At 38.0% G+C, this 14,336-nt stretch overlaps 1 protein-coding gene across 2 annotated transcripts in view; it reads right to left on the bottom strand.

Moving 5' to 3' along the window:
- The window catches only part of LPXN (leupaxin), a 32,180-nt gene extending 20,549 nt beyond the window's left edge, over positions 1-11,631 (bottom strand). Inside the window, exons 1-2 of one of the 2 annotated variants that reach the window (XM_045855466.1) lie at positions 11,251-11,631; positions 4,457-4,614 (exon numbers count right to left, since the gene is read on the bottom strand). In XM_045855466.1, coding sequence (XP_045711422.1) covers positions 4,457-4,614; positions 11,251-11,263 — 171 coding nt within the window. In that variant the 5' untranslated portion in view covers positions 11,264-11,631. Of the gene's footprint in view, positions 1-4,456; positions 4,615-11,250 lie in introns of those variants that run through there. The other variant, XM_045855467.1, reaches the window with a different exon arrangement.
- Positions 11,632-14,336: the final 2,705 nt, after the last annotated feature.

Raw genomic sequence — 14,336 nt, 5'->3', positions numbered from 1 at the left:
GGGATGGCAGGGAGAGGGCACCCCGGGGCATCTGGGAGCAGAAAGGAGGCCAGAGTGGCCTGGGAAGAGTGAACCAGGGAGACAGGGGTGAAGAGTAAAAGGGGCCAGATCACACAGGTAGAGTGACCGGATGGATAATTTATTGTTCAAGCTGCAACACTTTTGAGAGTGAAAAGGGCTACTAAAAACAATTTATCATTTTATTTTGTTTTTTACTGTTGTTCAGTTTCAGTTGTCCCAATTTTCCCCCCATTGCTCTCCCCTGCCCTGCCCCTGACCCTGCTCCCTCAGTCAGTCCCCACCCTGCTGACCATGACCATGGGGCCTTTATGCATGCTCTTTGACTAGACCCTTCCCCTTCTTTCCCCTGTTATCCGTCTCCCCCTTCCCCTCTGGTTACTGTCGGTTTGTTCCTTATTTCCATGTCCCTGGTTCTATTTTGCTCATTAATTTTAAAAACATGTATTTATTGATCAAAAATTTGGTTTCATTATATTGGTGAAACTACAAAATAATTATCCAAAACTTACTTTCAAAGTAAAATTTTCTAGAATATTTTTGAATGACACATACCTATGAATATCAAAGCAAAAAAAATTCTTATTTTTAAGAATTTTCTATTGACTATTCTATTGACTATTTGAACATTTAAGAATAGCACAAGTAAATTATTATTCTTGATATAGATAGGTTCACATACCTTAACTTAATTGGTTACTTAGCCATTGTTGTTTCTAACGTTGTGATATAGAATTTTTTCTCAAGAAGGTTTTAATATGATCTTATTTGTTTTCATATACTTTTTAAATTGCAGTCTTCTGCAAAGCTGCATTTTCTGGTTAATATATTTGAAATTATTGACACTTTTAATTGAAAGATATTTCTCTGTAGACCATACTCTTTTAGTTGAGAAAGCAGTCTCTCTAGATGCTGATGAACCTATAAATCCAGACAAAATCCTGCTAAATGGAGGATATTCTCAATTCTGTTTTTTACATCAAAATGTGTAAATATTTCAGTCCCCAAATTTTCACAGGTGCTGCATTTCTACCTACATTCAAAACATCTTTCTTCAATAATATTTTTATAAGACAGACCTCTTAAGTTGTCTCTGTGGGTGATCCTTTTTAATATTTCATCAAATGTAGATTCTGCAGAATCATAGGCCTTCACAATTTCATCCCATTCTGGTGGAGAATATAAATTTATCCAATTAAAATGAGGAGCTCTGTCGAAACCAAGATTTTTCTAAAGCACAATTTTCAAATTAGGGAATTAAACCATTTGAGCTCTCACCTTTTAATTTGTTCAACTCCTCTTTGGCTTTTGTAGGCAGAAATTTGAGCCTCTTCCTTTTTGCAAGCTTTCTTTTATATAATTGCAACTTGCTAAAAGCTGAATTTTTATGCTACATTCATTGAATATTTGATTAAATATTTCCAATGGATTTTGCACATACTGTGACCTGACTTTAGGTTGCTTTATGAAATGATTTTTCAAAGCCTCAGGCATTTCTAAAATCTAATTGATGACAGACAATACAGAGAAAATACATACTGCCATGCTGAAATACTTTGGGATTCAATATTGGCTTCTGTCACAGAAATTTTGTTGGTGATACTTGTATCTATATATTGCCTGATTTGTATATATATAATATTTGTATTTTTTGATTGGTAGAATTTTTGTAGCTTGTTTGGATGCACTCATAAATTTTGTGCACATCACAACTAATTCAAAGTACATTTCTGCTCCACAGGCTTTTTTAGTATGTAAGAACATTAATGTTACCACAATGTGGTTCTCCACCAAAATTTGTATTCATCCCCCCTCACAAAAACAACAGTTTATCTTTGTTGTTGAACTTTTCAACTAAACTTACAATGGTGTTAACAATGTCAGATGTTTCATTTTTGACAAAAGAATGCACTTCTACTTTATTTTGATCCTTTGAATTGGATGAAAAAATGAAACCATGTTAGAGTTAACAAGTTCTCTAACTGAAGCCTCTGATGATACTGATATAAATCTGACTTTATCTGTTGGTTTTTAAACGGAATCAACTCATTAATAATCACCAGTTTACTTTCAAGAATACACACACACACACACACACACACACAAACTTGGAGTTGAAAATGAGCAAGGTTAATTTAGAAGAGTCATTTGACCCAAATGGAAAGGTATGTTTTATAGTGACATGTAAACATACCTTTTGCAGCTATACATGTTAAATCATCACATTTGTGTACATTCTTCTTAAATTAAGTCTACACTTTTAAAAAATGTTTTATTTATCTATTTTTAGACAGGGGAAGGGAAGGAGAAAGAGAGGGAGAGAAACATAAATGTGTGGTTGCCTACTAGGGACCTGGCCTGCAACCCAGGCATGTGCTTTAGACTGGGAATCGAACCGGCGACCCTTCAGTTTGCATGCCCATGCTCAATCCACTGAGTTTTGCCAGCCAGGGCTAAACTTTTAAAATAGATGCTAAAGCTTCTTATTCATATCTGTGTCTTCTAGTTTTCAAAGGGACAGTGCTATCTCTACTTATCTCCATGGCAGACAGTAAATGTTGACTAATATTTTGTGCAAATTACATATTCATCATCAACTTTCTTGAAAAATTAAACATGTAACTTTGGTTTTGGTTTTGTTTTGAGCCAAATGCTGCTAAACGTGTTTGTGGCAAAATTTAAAAGTATTAGCAAATAATAAAACAAATAGTTATAGTTTTATACATACAATTAATGACAAAGCTGCTTTGCCAGAAACATTTAGATGACACCACAGTCTATGGCAAGCATGCATAGTCTCTTGTTTCTTAAACAGAATTTACAACTTGTATAACATTAAACCACAGTTTCTCATTTTTCTTTATGACCCTGAGGAGAATTCGGGCATCTCAGAGGCCACCAAGGGGAACATAGTAAGATGTGAATGGTGGTATAACAAGTGGCTAGCAGGAGAAAAAACTTCAAAAGTTTTCCTACCACAACCTAAGACCAGAGAAATTACCTGGCCCTGACTGCTGTGCTTGAACTCTTAGCTTTAACAACCAGGACATTGCACACTAAGGGCACTGTCAGGTTTTGTCTGAACAGGATCAGGAAAAGAGAAAGGAGTTAACATTAGTCATCTTTTAGATTTACCCATGATAAAATAAGAACTCTGTTTACTGTATATGTGTTTTAAATACTACTACTTGAGACCATAAAGGAAGCCCAGAAGAACCTAATGGATGTTTATCAACCCATGCTGTTTTACTTTAGTATAAATTCCAATAAGAAAGCTTTATAAAAAATGAAAAACCTGGGACAAAAGGTAAAGCCAATAAATGGATGTCGAACAAACAAACACACAAACACATGAGCATAAACCCAGGGCTCTTGGCTCAAAATGAACTAAGCCATATGGCCACCCCATAAAGGTCAGTCAGTGTAAAGACTGTGACTTTTACTCCAAACGAGGTAGGAATTCTGAGTAGAAAAATTACATGATCTGACTTAAGTATTACAGGATCGCCCTGGCTGCTATTTTGAGAATAAATGTCAGGGGCAAGGATAGCAGACCAATTAAGGACCTATGGCCATAATCTAGCATGAGAACAAAGACAATAGCTACCTAGGAGAGAAATAAATGTGCATTCTGAAAACTCTCTGTGTGTAGCTGGAGGGAAGATAAGTTAAAGGTGGTACCTACCTATGGGCTCCAATTTTGGATCTGTGCCGCTGGTGATTTCATACACTTGTATACAAGGATAAATCCAAATATCATACTTCAAAAACACCAGATATGAAGAGCATCTACTTAATTCCTCTTACACTAATTTCCTTCTTATCAAGCAACCTTCTAATTATAAAGTAGGTGAATGGAGACTTATCCATAGGTAGAGAACACACGTATCAGCAAAGCCCAGCATCTGTTCTACTTGATAGTTTTAACTGTAACCAAAAACTAATAGATTGGATTTCTAGTGTTTTTATACATTATCTTTAATGCATTTAGCTTGTTTGTGTTGGTTTCCTAGAGCTTCATTATCTCTGGCTATACCAGTAACTGAATTTCTTAACATATTCAGCAGAAAATAAGACCTAGAAAGTAATGACCCTAAAACGTCACCCTGAAAACACTTTGAGCTGCCACCTGGCCTTGCCCATGTGATCTGTGACCTTATTGACAGTAATATCAGAATATGCCAGATGAGTTAGGGCATACCCCATTACTATGCTCTCATTAGAAAAAAATCAGTTCTCAAAGGCTAATTCTTCTATGATGATTTTCTCAATCTCCTCCTCTTCCAAAAACCAAACACCTTTACGTTATCATTGATGGATGTTTTTCCTCTTTCTTGGATATATGATTGTCCTTCACATTATTTTATGTAAGTTAAAATTCATTTTCAAAAAACACTCAAATATCTATGTTCAAGGCAACCAATAAATGAGAAGTTACCGGCAAGGGGCTTGTGTCATCCTGAAGAGGAGGGATGTCTGAAGTCTCAGCACAGTTACTCTTGTTTCTGGAATGCTGGTCCACAGGAAGAGGACTGGGGTTGGAGTAGTCATCATTGTCCTGGAGGGTGGAGCGTTCCAGTTCCTCCAATAAAGCATCTATGTCATAATGTACAAGGGAATCATAGTATAGAAAGTCTTCTGAAATAACTTCCCCCTTAAATATCCCCCTGTGCCTCCATTCATCTCCCTTGTCTCTCAGATTAAGGTTATTTTCCTTAAAATATTTTCTTCCACTCTTATTTTACTTCTAGAATGTGGTCTATTTTACCATGAGATATTTAAGGCCTCTACCTACTGTGACCTGTTTCTTATATCTTATAGTTGCATTCAATTTCATAGTCTCACTCTATAATTTGACTTATTTAATTGCAGGGTATTAATTTTTATCATTTATTTGGGGTGGATGGCTCATAAAGATCCCCAGTGAGAAAAAAAGTAAATTATAACCATCATCAAAATGAAAAGGGACTGATCATATGGGAGAACATATTTGCCAATGACACATTGGACAAAGGTTTGATCTCCAAAATATATAAAGAACTCATCCAACTCAACTGGGAAGACAAAAACTCCAATTAAAAAATTAAAAGGGAGAAAACTGTACTTGAACAATGATTAAAATAAAATTTTTTTAAAAATGGGCAAAAGACCTGAATAGACACCTCTCCAAGGAGGATATATAGACAGTCCTTAGACATATGAAAAAATGCTCAATATCACTAGCCATCAGAGAAATGCAAATTAAAACCACAATGAGATGTCACTTCACACTAGTCAGAATGGCCATCACTAATAAATCGACAAACAACAAGTGCTGGTGGAGATGTGGAGAAAAGGGAACCCTAGTGCACTGTTGGTAGAAATGCAGACTGGTGCAGCCACCATGGAAAAGAGTATGGAATTTCCTCAGAAAACTAAAAATGGAACTGCTTTTTAATCCAGTGATTCCACTGCTGGGATTATATGCTAAGAATCCCGAATCACCAATTCAAAAAACCTATGCACCCCAATGTTCATGGCAGTGCTATTTACAATAGCCAAGTGCTGGAAACAGCCTCAGTGCCCATCAGTAAATGAGTGGATCAAAACATTGTGGTACATTTACACAATAAAATTCTATGAAGCAGAAAGAAAGAAGGAGCTCCTACCTTCTGCAACAGCATGGATGGAACTGGAGAATACAAGGCTAAGTGAAATAAGCCAGTCAGTGAAAGACAAATACCATATGATCTCACCTATAAGAGGAATCTAATGAACAAAATAAACTAACAAGCAAAATGGAACCAGAGGCATGGAAACATGGAACAGACTGACAGCAACCAGAGGGGAGGTGGGAAGGGGGATAATGGTGGAAAGGAGGGGAAGGGGATAGTCAAAGAACATGGAAGAATGACCCATGGACATGGACAACAGTGTGGGGATTGGCTGTGGGAGTGGGAGGGGGGGATGGGCTTGTCAGAGGAGGGCGGGGGAGCAGAAATTAGGACAACTATAATAGAATAACAATAAAAAAATTTAAAGTAAATTCTACATATTTTCCCTATCAGAAAAATATAAGCAATTATATTATAGTTTAAAAAAATATATATATATATATACCAGGACAATAACATTTATTCTTAACCTTGATGATTTTTTTATACTCCAAACACATAACAAAATTCTCAAAGGAAAGTATAAGTATTTTGTCTTTTAGGGTATAGGAAGAAAAGGAGATTGGGGGAAAAAAGGATATTTTAAAATCAAGCAAGATGTTGTGATCCAAAGAGTTGAGATTATTTCTCTTGTATTTTGTTGGACACTACAAGTATTATCTTTCTGTGATGATGAAATTAATAACATAATAATAATTAATATATGATAGGCACTGTGGTCCATTCACACATTTAATTTTGCCATCTTAATTCTTTGAGGCAGGTGATATTATTATCCTTATTTTGTAGATCAAGAAATTGCCAAATAAATGGTTTGAGTTCACACTGTTACTGAGTTCAGAACCCGGCTGTCTGCCCCTGGGCCATCTGATCCCCAACCCCTGCACGACCTTCACGTCAGACATTCCAGGCCCCATTCTCACGTGAATTTTCTGGGCGATCTGAGCATGGTGTGCTCTTCTCTGACGCTGTTTTTTCATCTAGATAATGAACCAGTTATAGTACAATAAGACTTTGCAATTGTAGATCAACACCCATTTGTGGATCTCTAATGGTTTCCTTACCACAGGGTGTATTTTTTTAAAGTTCGCAAAGCAGTATATTATATTATTTCTAAGGATCTGCCTAGCTCTGAAGTCCTCAGATGAAGAAAATGAACTTCACACATTTTTAAAATAAGATTTTCATTTATTTCAGGTGGTGGGGAGATGGATATTTCTTGATGGCATAAGAAGAGATCTAATCACATCTTACCAACAAAATCTACAGATCTTTCAAATGGAGGATATAAAACCGAAAGCAACAAATGAACAAACAAGAAACAAGCAACAAAAACTCTAAGACACAGATGCAGTATGGTGGTTGCCAGAGGGAAAAGCGGGTGGGAGGAGGTGGTAAAGGGTAAAGGGGGTCAAATACATGGTGACAGAAGGGAATCTGACTCTGGATGGTAAACACACAATGCGATTACATACGCCATATTATAGAATTCTACACTTGAAACCTATATAATTTTATTAACTAGTGCCTCCCCAATAAATTTAATTAAAAATTCGACATATCTTTCTAAACCATCCATTTCATAAAAATATTGAATTTTGTGCACCAGTCTAGAGAAAAGGAAACTGAGTTAAATTCTTCAGGGAAAATGACCCTTCCACAAAATAAATTGTAATAAAAAAAAGAGTTGGAGGGTGAGCCAATAGATTCAAGGAAACTTTAGAGACTTATAACTGATTTCAGTATATGAATCTTAACTTAAAATGATATGATAAAAAATAAATAAATGCTTTATTTTGCCATGTATAATATATCCTTTTTGCCCAATTTTTCTGAGGGAAAAATAAGGATGCACATTATACATAGGTAGTACTAATTCCATGTCTATATAAATGTTTTTAATTCTTTTATTTATGCTTATGCATTAAAAGTGTAACTCTAGAAATCAGATGGGACAAAGCCACCATCTATGATCATCTTTAAAAGAAAAACATTTTGGAAAGGAAAGATTCCAAGTGGAGTTATTGTCCCTGTGCATGAAAACGGATGGATTAATGAAGAAGACATGAAAATCTGATTTAACAAAATCTGGTCATGAAGGCCTAGAGGATTACTTTAGAAACCAGCTTTGCTTGCTTTTGATCACTTCAAAGCCCATGTTACACAAAGTGCAAAAGCAATCGCAGCAGACTTGAAAACCCAACTTGCTGTGATACCTGGTAGACCAACCAGCTAACTACAACCTCTTCATGTACCAAACCCTTTAAACAAACCCTTTAAAGCCCTGATGAAGAAAAGAGTGGACATTGTGGACAGTCAGCTGGTAATGATTTAACGCTTGTAGGCAGAATCAAGAAATCATCCATCGTCCCCGATTCGTGGTTGGATCCTAAGGTTGTGGTACGGTGTTAAGAAGGAAGTGGTTGTAAAATCATTTTTAATATGTGGCATCAGCAATGATATGGATGGAACTAAGGATGATGAAATTTACCGGGATGAGGAAAGTGACTATTCCTTCAGAAGGCACTGGTAATGTAGAAACTGAAGAAGATGATACCTCTAATATTGACTGAGGAAGAATTCTTGGCCTTCTATGATGTGTAAATATTGTAAATTTGTTAGCAGTACATAACATTTCTTGTACCTTGTATCTGTTCTTGTGTTTTGGAACTATTTGTTACATAAAATTTCTTGTACAAGAGTATGTTTAAAAATAAATGCTAAAATTCCTTTATAATACAAAACAAGTATCTAAATATAAATAAATAAAAATTGAATTAAAAAATTAAAATGAAAGATTTTTTTTCCTGAAAGTTTGAGCCAAAAACATGGGTGCACATTATACATGCCAAAATACAGTAAATAAGCAAACCAAAAAGAGGAAAAATCAGGAATATTAAGCACTGACTTGACATTCAATAACATTAAGTAAATACTGTTAGGTATGATAAACAATATTTGATCACTTCTGTTAATGTTTTAGGTGTGATAATTTTATTTCATAATATTAAGGAATTATTATTAAAGATTTTGTGGGTTTAATAATGGTATTATGGTTATTTGTGTGAATATATAAATTTATTTTAAAGACTATGCTGAAGTATCTACAGATGAAATTATATCATTTCTGAGATTGCTTTAAAATAATATAGAAATTAAAGAAATGGGTAAGTCTAAAAAAGAAAAACGATTGGCCAGGACTTGATCCTTTAAGCTGCCTAATGGTTACATCAGATCTCAATAAACTATTGCCTTTACTTTTATAAATTTTAAAACTCTCTATAATAAAATATTTTTAAAAAAATAAAATAAGGTAGAAAGATAAAGTAAAATGTCTTTTCTCACAATTTTACTAGCCAGACTGAATGCCAAATTTCTAAGTTCCAAATTTTTAGTCTACATCATTCTATTAAGATATAGCTTTTTTCTATTTTCTAAACTTTGCCCCAACGATAAGTCATGGATCCACTTGGATTCAAAATAAAAAGTCATTTATAACAAAATTAGGAGAGAGGGGAGACCCTGTGCAAGAGAAACAAACCTTATCACTGAAAGTAGAGGGTCACCCTTAGAAGGGCCCACTAGCCCAAGTTACTGAAACTCGCCCGTCTGGGTCATGAGTTAACAGACGCTTCCTGTTTTCTGAGTACACATATCACCAACACCCCAAGATTATCCTGTCCTTTGCCAGATTCTGTAATTTGAAGATGACTAATTTCAGTATGACAAACATGGAATGACTGGTGCTGGTGGGTACTAGACTGAAAACCCTACAGTACTTCTCTGTAGCCCTTTGGCTGAGGAACTCAAATTATTATTGGTATTAATGTGAAAGGATTTGTCAAGTGAGTTCTCTTGAGGGTCTCCCTGGATTGTAACGATTTCATTCCGAGCCAGAGTCTGCTCCTGGTTTCCCTTTATCTAGCATCCCCACGGAATGAAGGAGACAAAGAGGCAATACAGGCTTGCCTGTGCTGGCCTGCCCTCCAGGCGATTTCTCCGCAGCAGAAAGACAGAGGCACCCTAAGTCTTTAGGGTGACTATTGGGCTGATGACAATTTGAAGAAGTGGTTGGGGTTTAGTCACCTGGATCATCTACAGGAATGTTGCTTTCCAGGTTGCATGGTACTTTCCACAGTTCTGGACCAGATTTCTCTATTATTCATCTGGCTCAAGAAATGGAAAACTATGCAAATCTATTTATTCACTGTGTTTATTATCTAGGTTATTCTATCAGCCAGAACATGTAGCTTAATCCGTTTTGGTGTCAGGTGCTCCTGAGAGTGACACTGAACTAGTTAGTTTGCTTTTCTTAGTTTTCTCATTTTGACACAAAAAGTGGATAATACTCATTTTAGAGGATTGCTTCAGACACTAAAATGATTAACATGTAAAAATGTCTAGTTTTAGCTTAAGTTACTGAAAAAGTATTAGTGCATTTTTTAATTACCTATGTGAAGTCCATTACATATCCCTAAAAATAAAACAAAACAGAGCTAAGTTCTAGTGGAACTGAGATGGAAATGTGAAATTCCCTAACCCTCCCTCACACAGGATAAGAATTTGGATTCTACTCTAAGTGTCAAAATAGACTTTACCTTCAAAACAGTTCAATACATATTTATCAAACACCATCTTTTCCTGTTTCCTTTTTTGATTTGCCCTCCTTCCTCTCTCTATAACTCCAGCTCTCAAATTACACTGCAAACAATTTTTTAAAAAGAATGTGCAAGATGTGCTTTTTTTGTTGTTGTTTGTGCTTTTGAGATACCCCAAATATACAAAAACTCAGGACATTGTGGAATTCATACAGCTTGGAAATTGGGTTAGTGTTAGTCATGTTAATAAGGATGTCAGCAACAAATGTTGGCAAAGAATATGGAATGAGTTCCCAAGAATGACAAACCCTAAGTTACTCCGAAGATTTAAAATCAGGGACCTCTGTTGAGCAATGTGGCCAACAGTTTCACTGCTAGTTTTAATTACTTTGGAATGGGAGGAGGTAACATATTTGCAGGCCACAGTAATCTGTTTCCTCAGCTTCTCTGAATAAAAAGCTGAGCAGCAAAATACAGTGCTATGTCCTCTTGATTTAATACTAAGTCACAGAATGAATCAAAACCACCCTGGCCTTTCTCCAACCTTTGTGAATCCTTCATTCTTGTACTTCTGTTTCTTCTCATTACACTCTTTTCTTTCTTTTTCTCCCTCAATCACAACTTCGCTGTTGCCTACTCTGTGATCAATCACTCTACGATCTCAGTAGCCCCCAAGGGGCAAATGCCCATAATAAAGTGACCATTTCAATCACCATTCAATCCAAAAGTATTTGTGCAGAGTTTCCTCTGTGGTTAGCACCAAACTTTCTGCCTTTTGCGCCACCGAAACAGTGAACCTATATTTCCCCCAAACAATCATAGTTCCTCATGCTTTATTCTTAGTGGGGTGAGGTCAGGAGAGAAGTGAAAATCTTCCAGCACTACCCTCCTTCTGGCTAGTAGTACGCCCAGCACAGATGCAGATGGCAGCCAAGTCTTTATTCCCTCAGAGTTTCTCTTCCAAGAAACTCCTCACTCACCTAATTCTTCCATTGTCACACACCGAAGATGCTGTGGTGCCACAGGTTGTAAGGAACTGCTTTGGTCTGTGCTGAAGAAGAGGACCGCAAAGGAACTAAATGAGACAGCGTCAAGCAGCCTCTATAACCCTTTTTGGTTCCTATATTTGCTTAGCACTTCCTCTCTTCTGATTTGGTGAGTTTCTTTTCTTTTTTCTTTTTTTTGTAGGTCAGAATTTTTAAAATGGGACTGACATAGAGAGGTGGGTACTGAAATCAGAATTCTGGTGGTACATTGGCCAGGGCAATTAAGATTCAAATTAATTTTGAAAAATATGAGCACCTACTACATGCCAGGACTCGTCCTGAATTCATGAGAATGGCAGATTTGCACTTGTGTTTTTTTCTAATGTATCCCACTTCTGCTATGCATTAGAAAACTTGCTTTTTTGTTGTTTTGTGAAGCTGGGAGACCATGGAGGCATGGTTTGCTTCCATCAGAGTTAACCAGTACCCAATTCATTTTGCTGTCTTTATTTAACTTTCAAGAAATTTATGTTTATCTGGTTTTCTGAATAGATAGTAAATCCATTAAATAAGGCAAAGGCATATTCACATTTGGATTCTTGGGGCCTGTTTATTTCAGTAGTCCAAAATGCAAACAACTACAGGGGTCAAGAAGAAATGAGACTGAAAGATTTAAGACACCAGGTGCTAAGCTGCAGACATCTGAATTAAACATAATTCCTGCTTAGTTACATTGCTTTACAGCAGTTTTCTGAACCAGTGGTTTCATTCACTTCGAACAAAATAAAACACTTACAAAGGCCTACTATGGGAAGGCAGTACGTACAGAACTATAATTATGGTTCTGTGAAATTGATATTACCCCACTTTTACCAGTGGTGAAATAGATTCAAGGAATAGTAACTTGCTAAACTGATATAATTAATAGATAACTTTTCTACAGTAATATAATCCACATTTAACTTCAAAGCCTGTGAACTTTCCTGTATAACAGAGTGGTCTTTTTTTTTTTTTTTTAAGATGGTCTAAAGAAATAATTCATTCTCCATTCCCTAGTGAGTGAAGACTTTTTAATGGAGATTCCCACTTTGCATTACTTTGAGCAGCCATTGGATGTCAGTGCTGTCCCAAAAGCCTGCATACTGTAAACATGGGTTTGAAAAAATTCCAATCCGCACTGTGCCATTTTTTACTACTGAAATGCCATTAGTCCCATAAAAGTGCAAAAACACTCAATGGAAAATAGAAAACATTTGCCTAATATAAAGTGGTAACTGAGCCAAAGTGCTGTAATGGAAAATGCACTTCGGCACTTGGTATCCAAATACTGGACTGTATGATCAGCTTTAACTGAATGGTTAATGTGAAATTTGGATTTCCCAGATCTTGTTTCCATCAGCTTTCTTTGGGCATTTTACCCCCGGATACTTTATTTTCCAGGAGTGAGAAAGTAGTCCTAAAAATCCCTCCTTGATTACAATGGATCAAAGACAGGGAGGAAGGAATGCTAGAGGCCCACTCGCATCACCAAATGCAACTCGTAGATAAGCCAACGGAAACTCCCGTTTATCGCATTAGGACAATTTAGCTGCATATGCTATTGGGCAGAAAAGAAATTTTGACAAAGCTGCTGATCTGACTGTGCTTCCTGTGCAGCAGAAACAGCACAAACATTTAAAAACCGCAGAAGCAAGTGACTTCAGAGCGGGGAGCCTGAGGGAGGGCTTCAGTTTCTACGGATTGGAGACTCTAGTCACGCTAACAACTTCCCTCCAGCCCAAGGATCACAGCCAATTTAGGCAGACTACGTCAGCACCTTGGTCTCGAGAATGTCTAGTAGAAACGCAACTCCACAATTCCTTCCACCAACTTTTATTAAGAATCAAATAATTGGTGGGTAGGCCGCCGAGGACCCGATAGAGCCAGATTCAGTCCCTGATCTCCAGGGGCTCACAGGTTGATAGGTCAGACACAGGGTGACGAGATGAATATTGCAGACACGAATTCCAGCTTGTTTAAAGGAGATGCCATCTAAACAAAACCAAGGCAAGGGTTATTACGTAACCATCCTAGAAATGCTCCCCAACGCCAAGAAATGAAGTAAGAAAAAGCTCAGGAAATCCTGACGGGGAACTGGCTCAAAATTTACGCCGGGATGTGCTCGGGCGTCTCGTCTTAACCCGGAAACACTGTCTCCAGGGAAAAGCACACTCGGACTGTGGTAACACTAAACTACTTTTCCCATTCATCATCAGTCAAGAACTCCCAGCAACCTCCTCGCCTCTGGTTTCGTTTTTTTTTTTTTTTTCCAAAGCCATAGGATAAGTAGGACTTCATATCCCAGGATGCCTTTGGGCAAGTTAACCATGCGCATGCACTGAAGAGGCGGGTCCTCTGCCTTCACGACCCCGCCTCTGTTCTACAGCCGCCATTTTTTCAGAGACTTTCATCCGGCAAGCGACGGGCTTTTTTTCTTAAAGGAGAAGCGACAGCTCAAAAAAAAATATCCCCTTCTGCCTGCAAGACCTGGCAACGCTGGGGACAGAAAGGCTACATACAGGAAAGTGGGATCGGGGTGGAGGAAGTAAAACGCCGGGGCTACTTCGCTGGCTTAAGAAAAGAAAGAGCCCTTGTGGCATTAGCTGCTCCTCAGGGAGGCAGGTGCGCGCGCAGCCACACCGGGGAGCGCGCGAGGCGGGAAAGAGGTGCGTTTTTCTCCCTCCAACAACCTCGCGAGACCTGCCCCTCCCACTGTCCCTAGTGTGCGTGGAACTCCGGAGGGAGGGGAAAGGTCACTTTAGGATTGTCGCGAGACGCAGCCGTTAAACGGTGAGCACGGGTACGCGGGGAAGGAAACCTCGCGCGCTCCCTTGGATCCGTTCCCTGATTGGTTGAAGGAAGGGGTGGGGGAGGAAACCGGGTACGTTGCTGCGTGAGAGAGCGTGAGGGCGGTGCGAAGGAGCCATTCCTCCTCTTGGATTGGTCCGCCGAGCGTCTTGGGCGCGCGCGCGCGCGCTAGGGGGCCTTGAGTGGCGGGGGGCGGGGGCTGCCCTCGGAGCCGGGCGGAGGGGTTGGGGGGG

Source organism: Phyllostomus hastatus, unplaced genomic scaffold, assembly GCF_019186645.2.
Source record: "Phyllostomus hastatus isolate PE091 unplaced genomic scaffold, TTU_PhHast_1.1 phas_scaffold_11, whole genome shotgun sequence".
NCBI classification, from domain to species: Eukaryota; Metazoa; Chordata; class Mammalia; order Chiroptera; family Phyllostomidae; genus Phyllostomus; species Phyllostomus hastatus.
The sequence above is the reverse complement of the archived record's forward strand: the minus strand, read 5'-3'. Positions and strand labels throughout refer to the sequence as shown.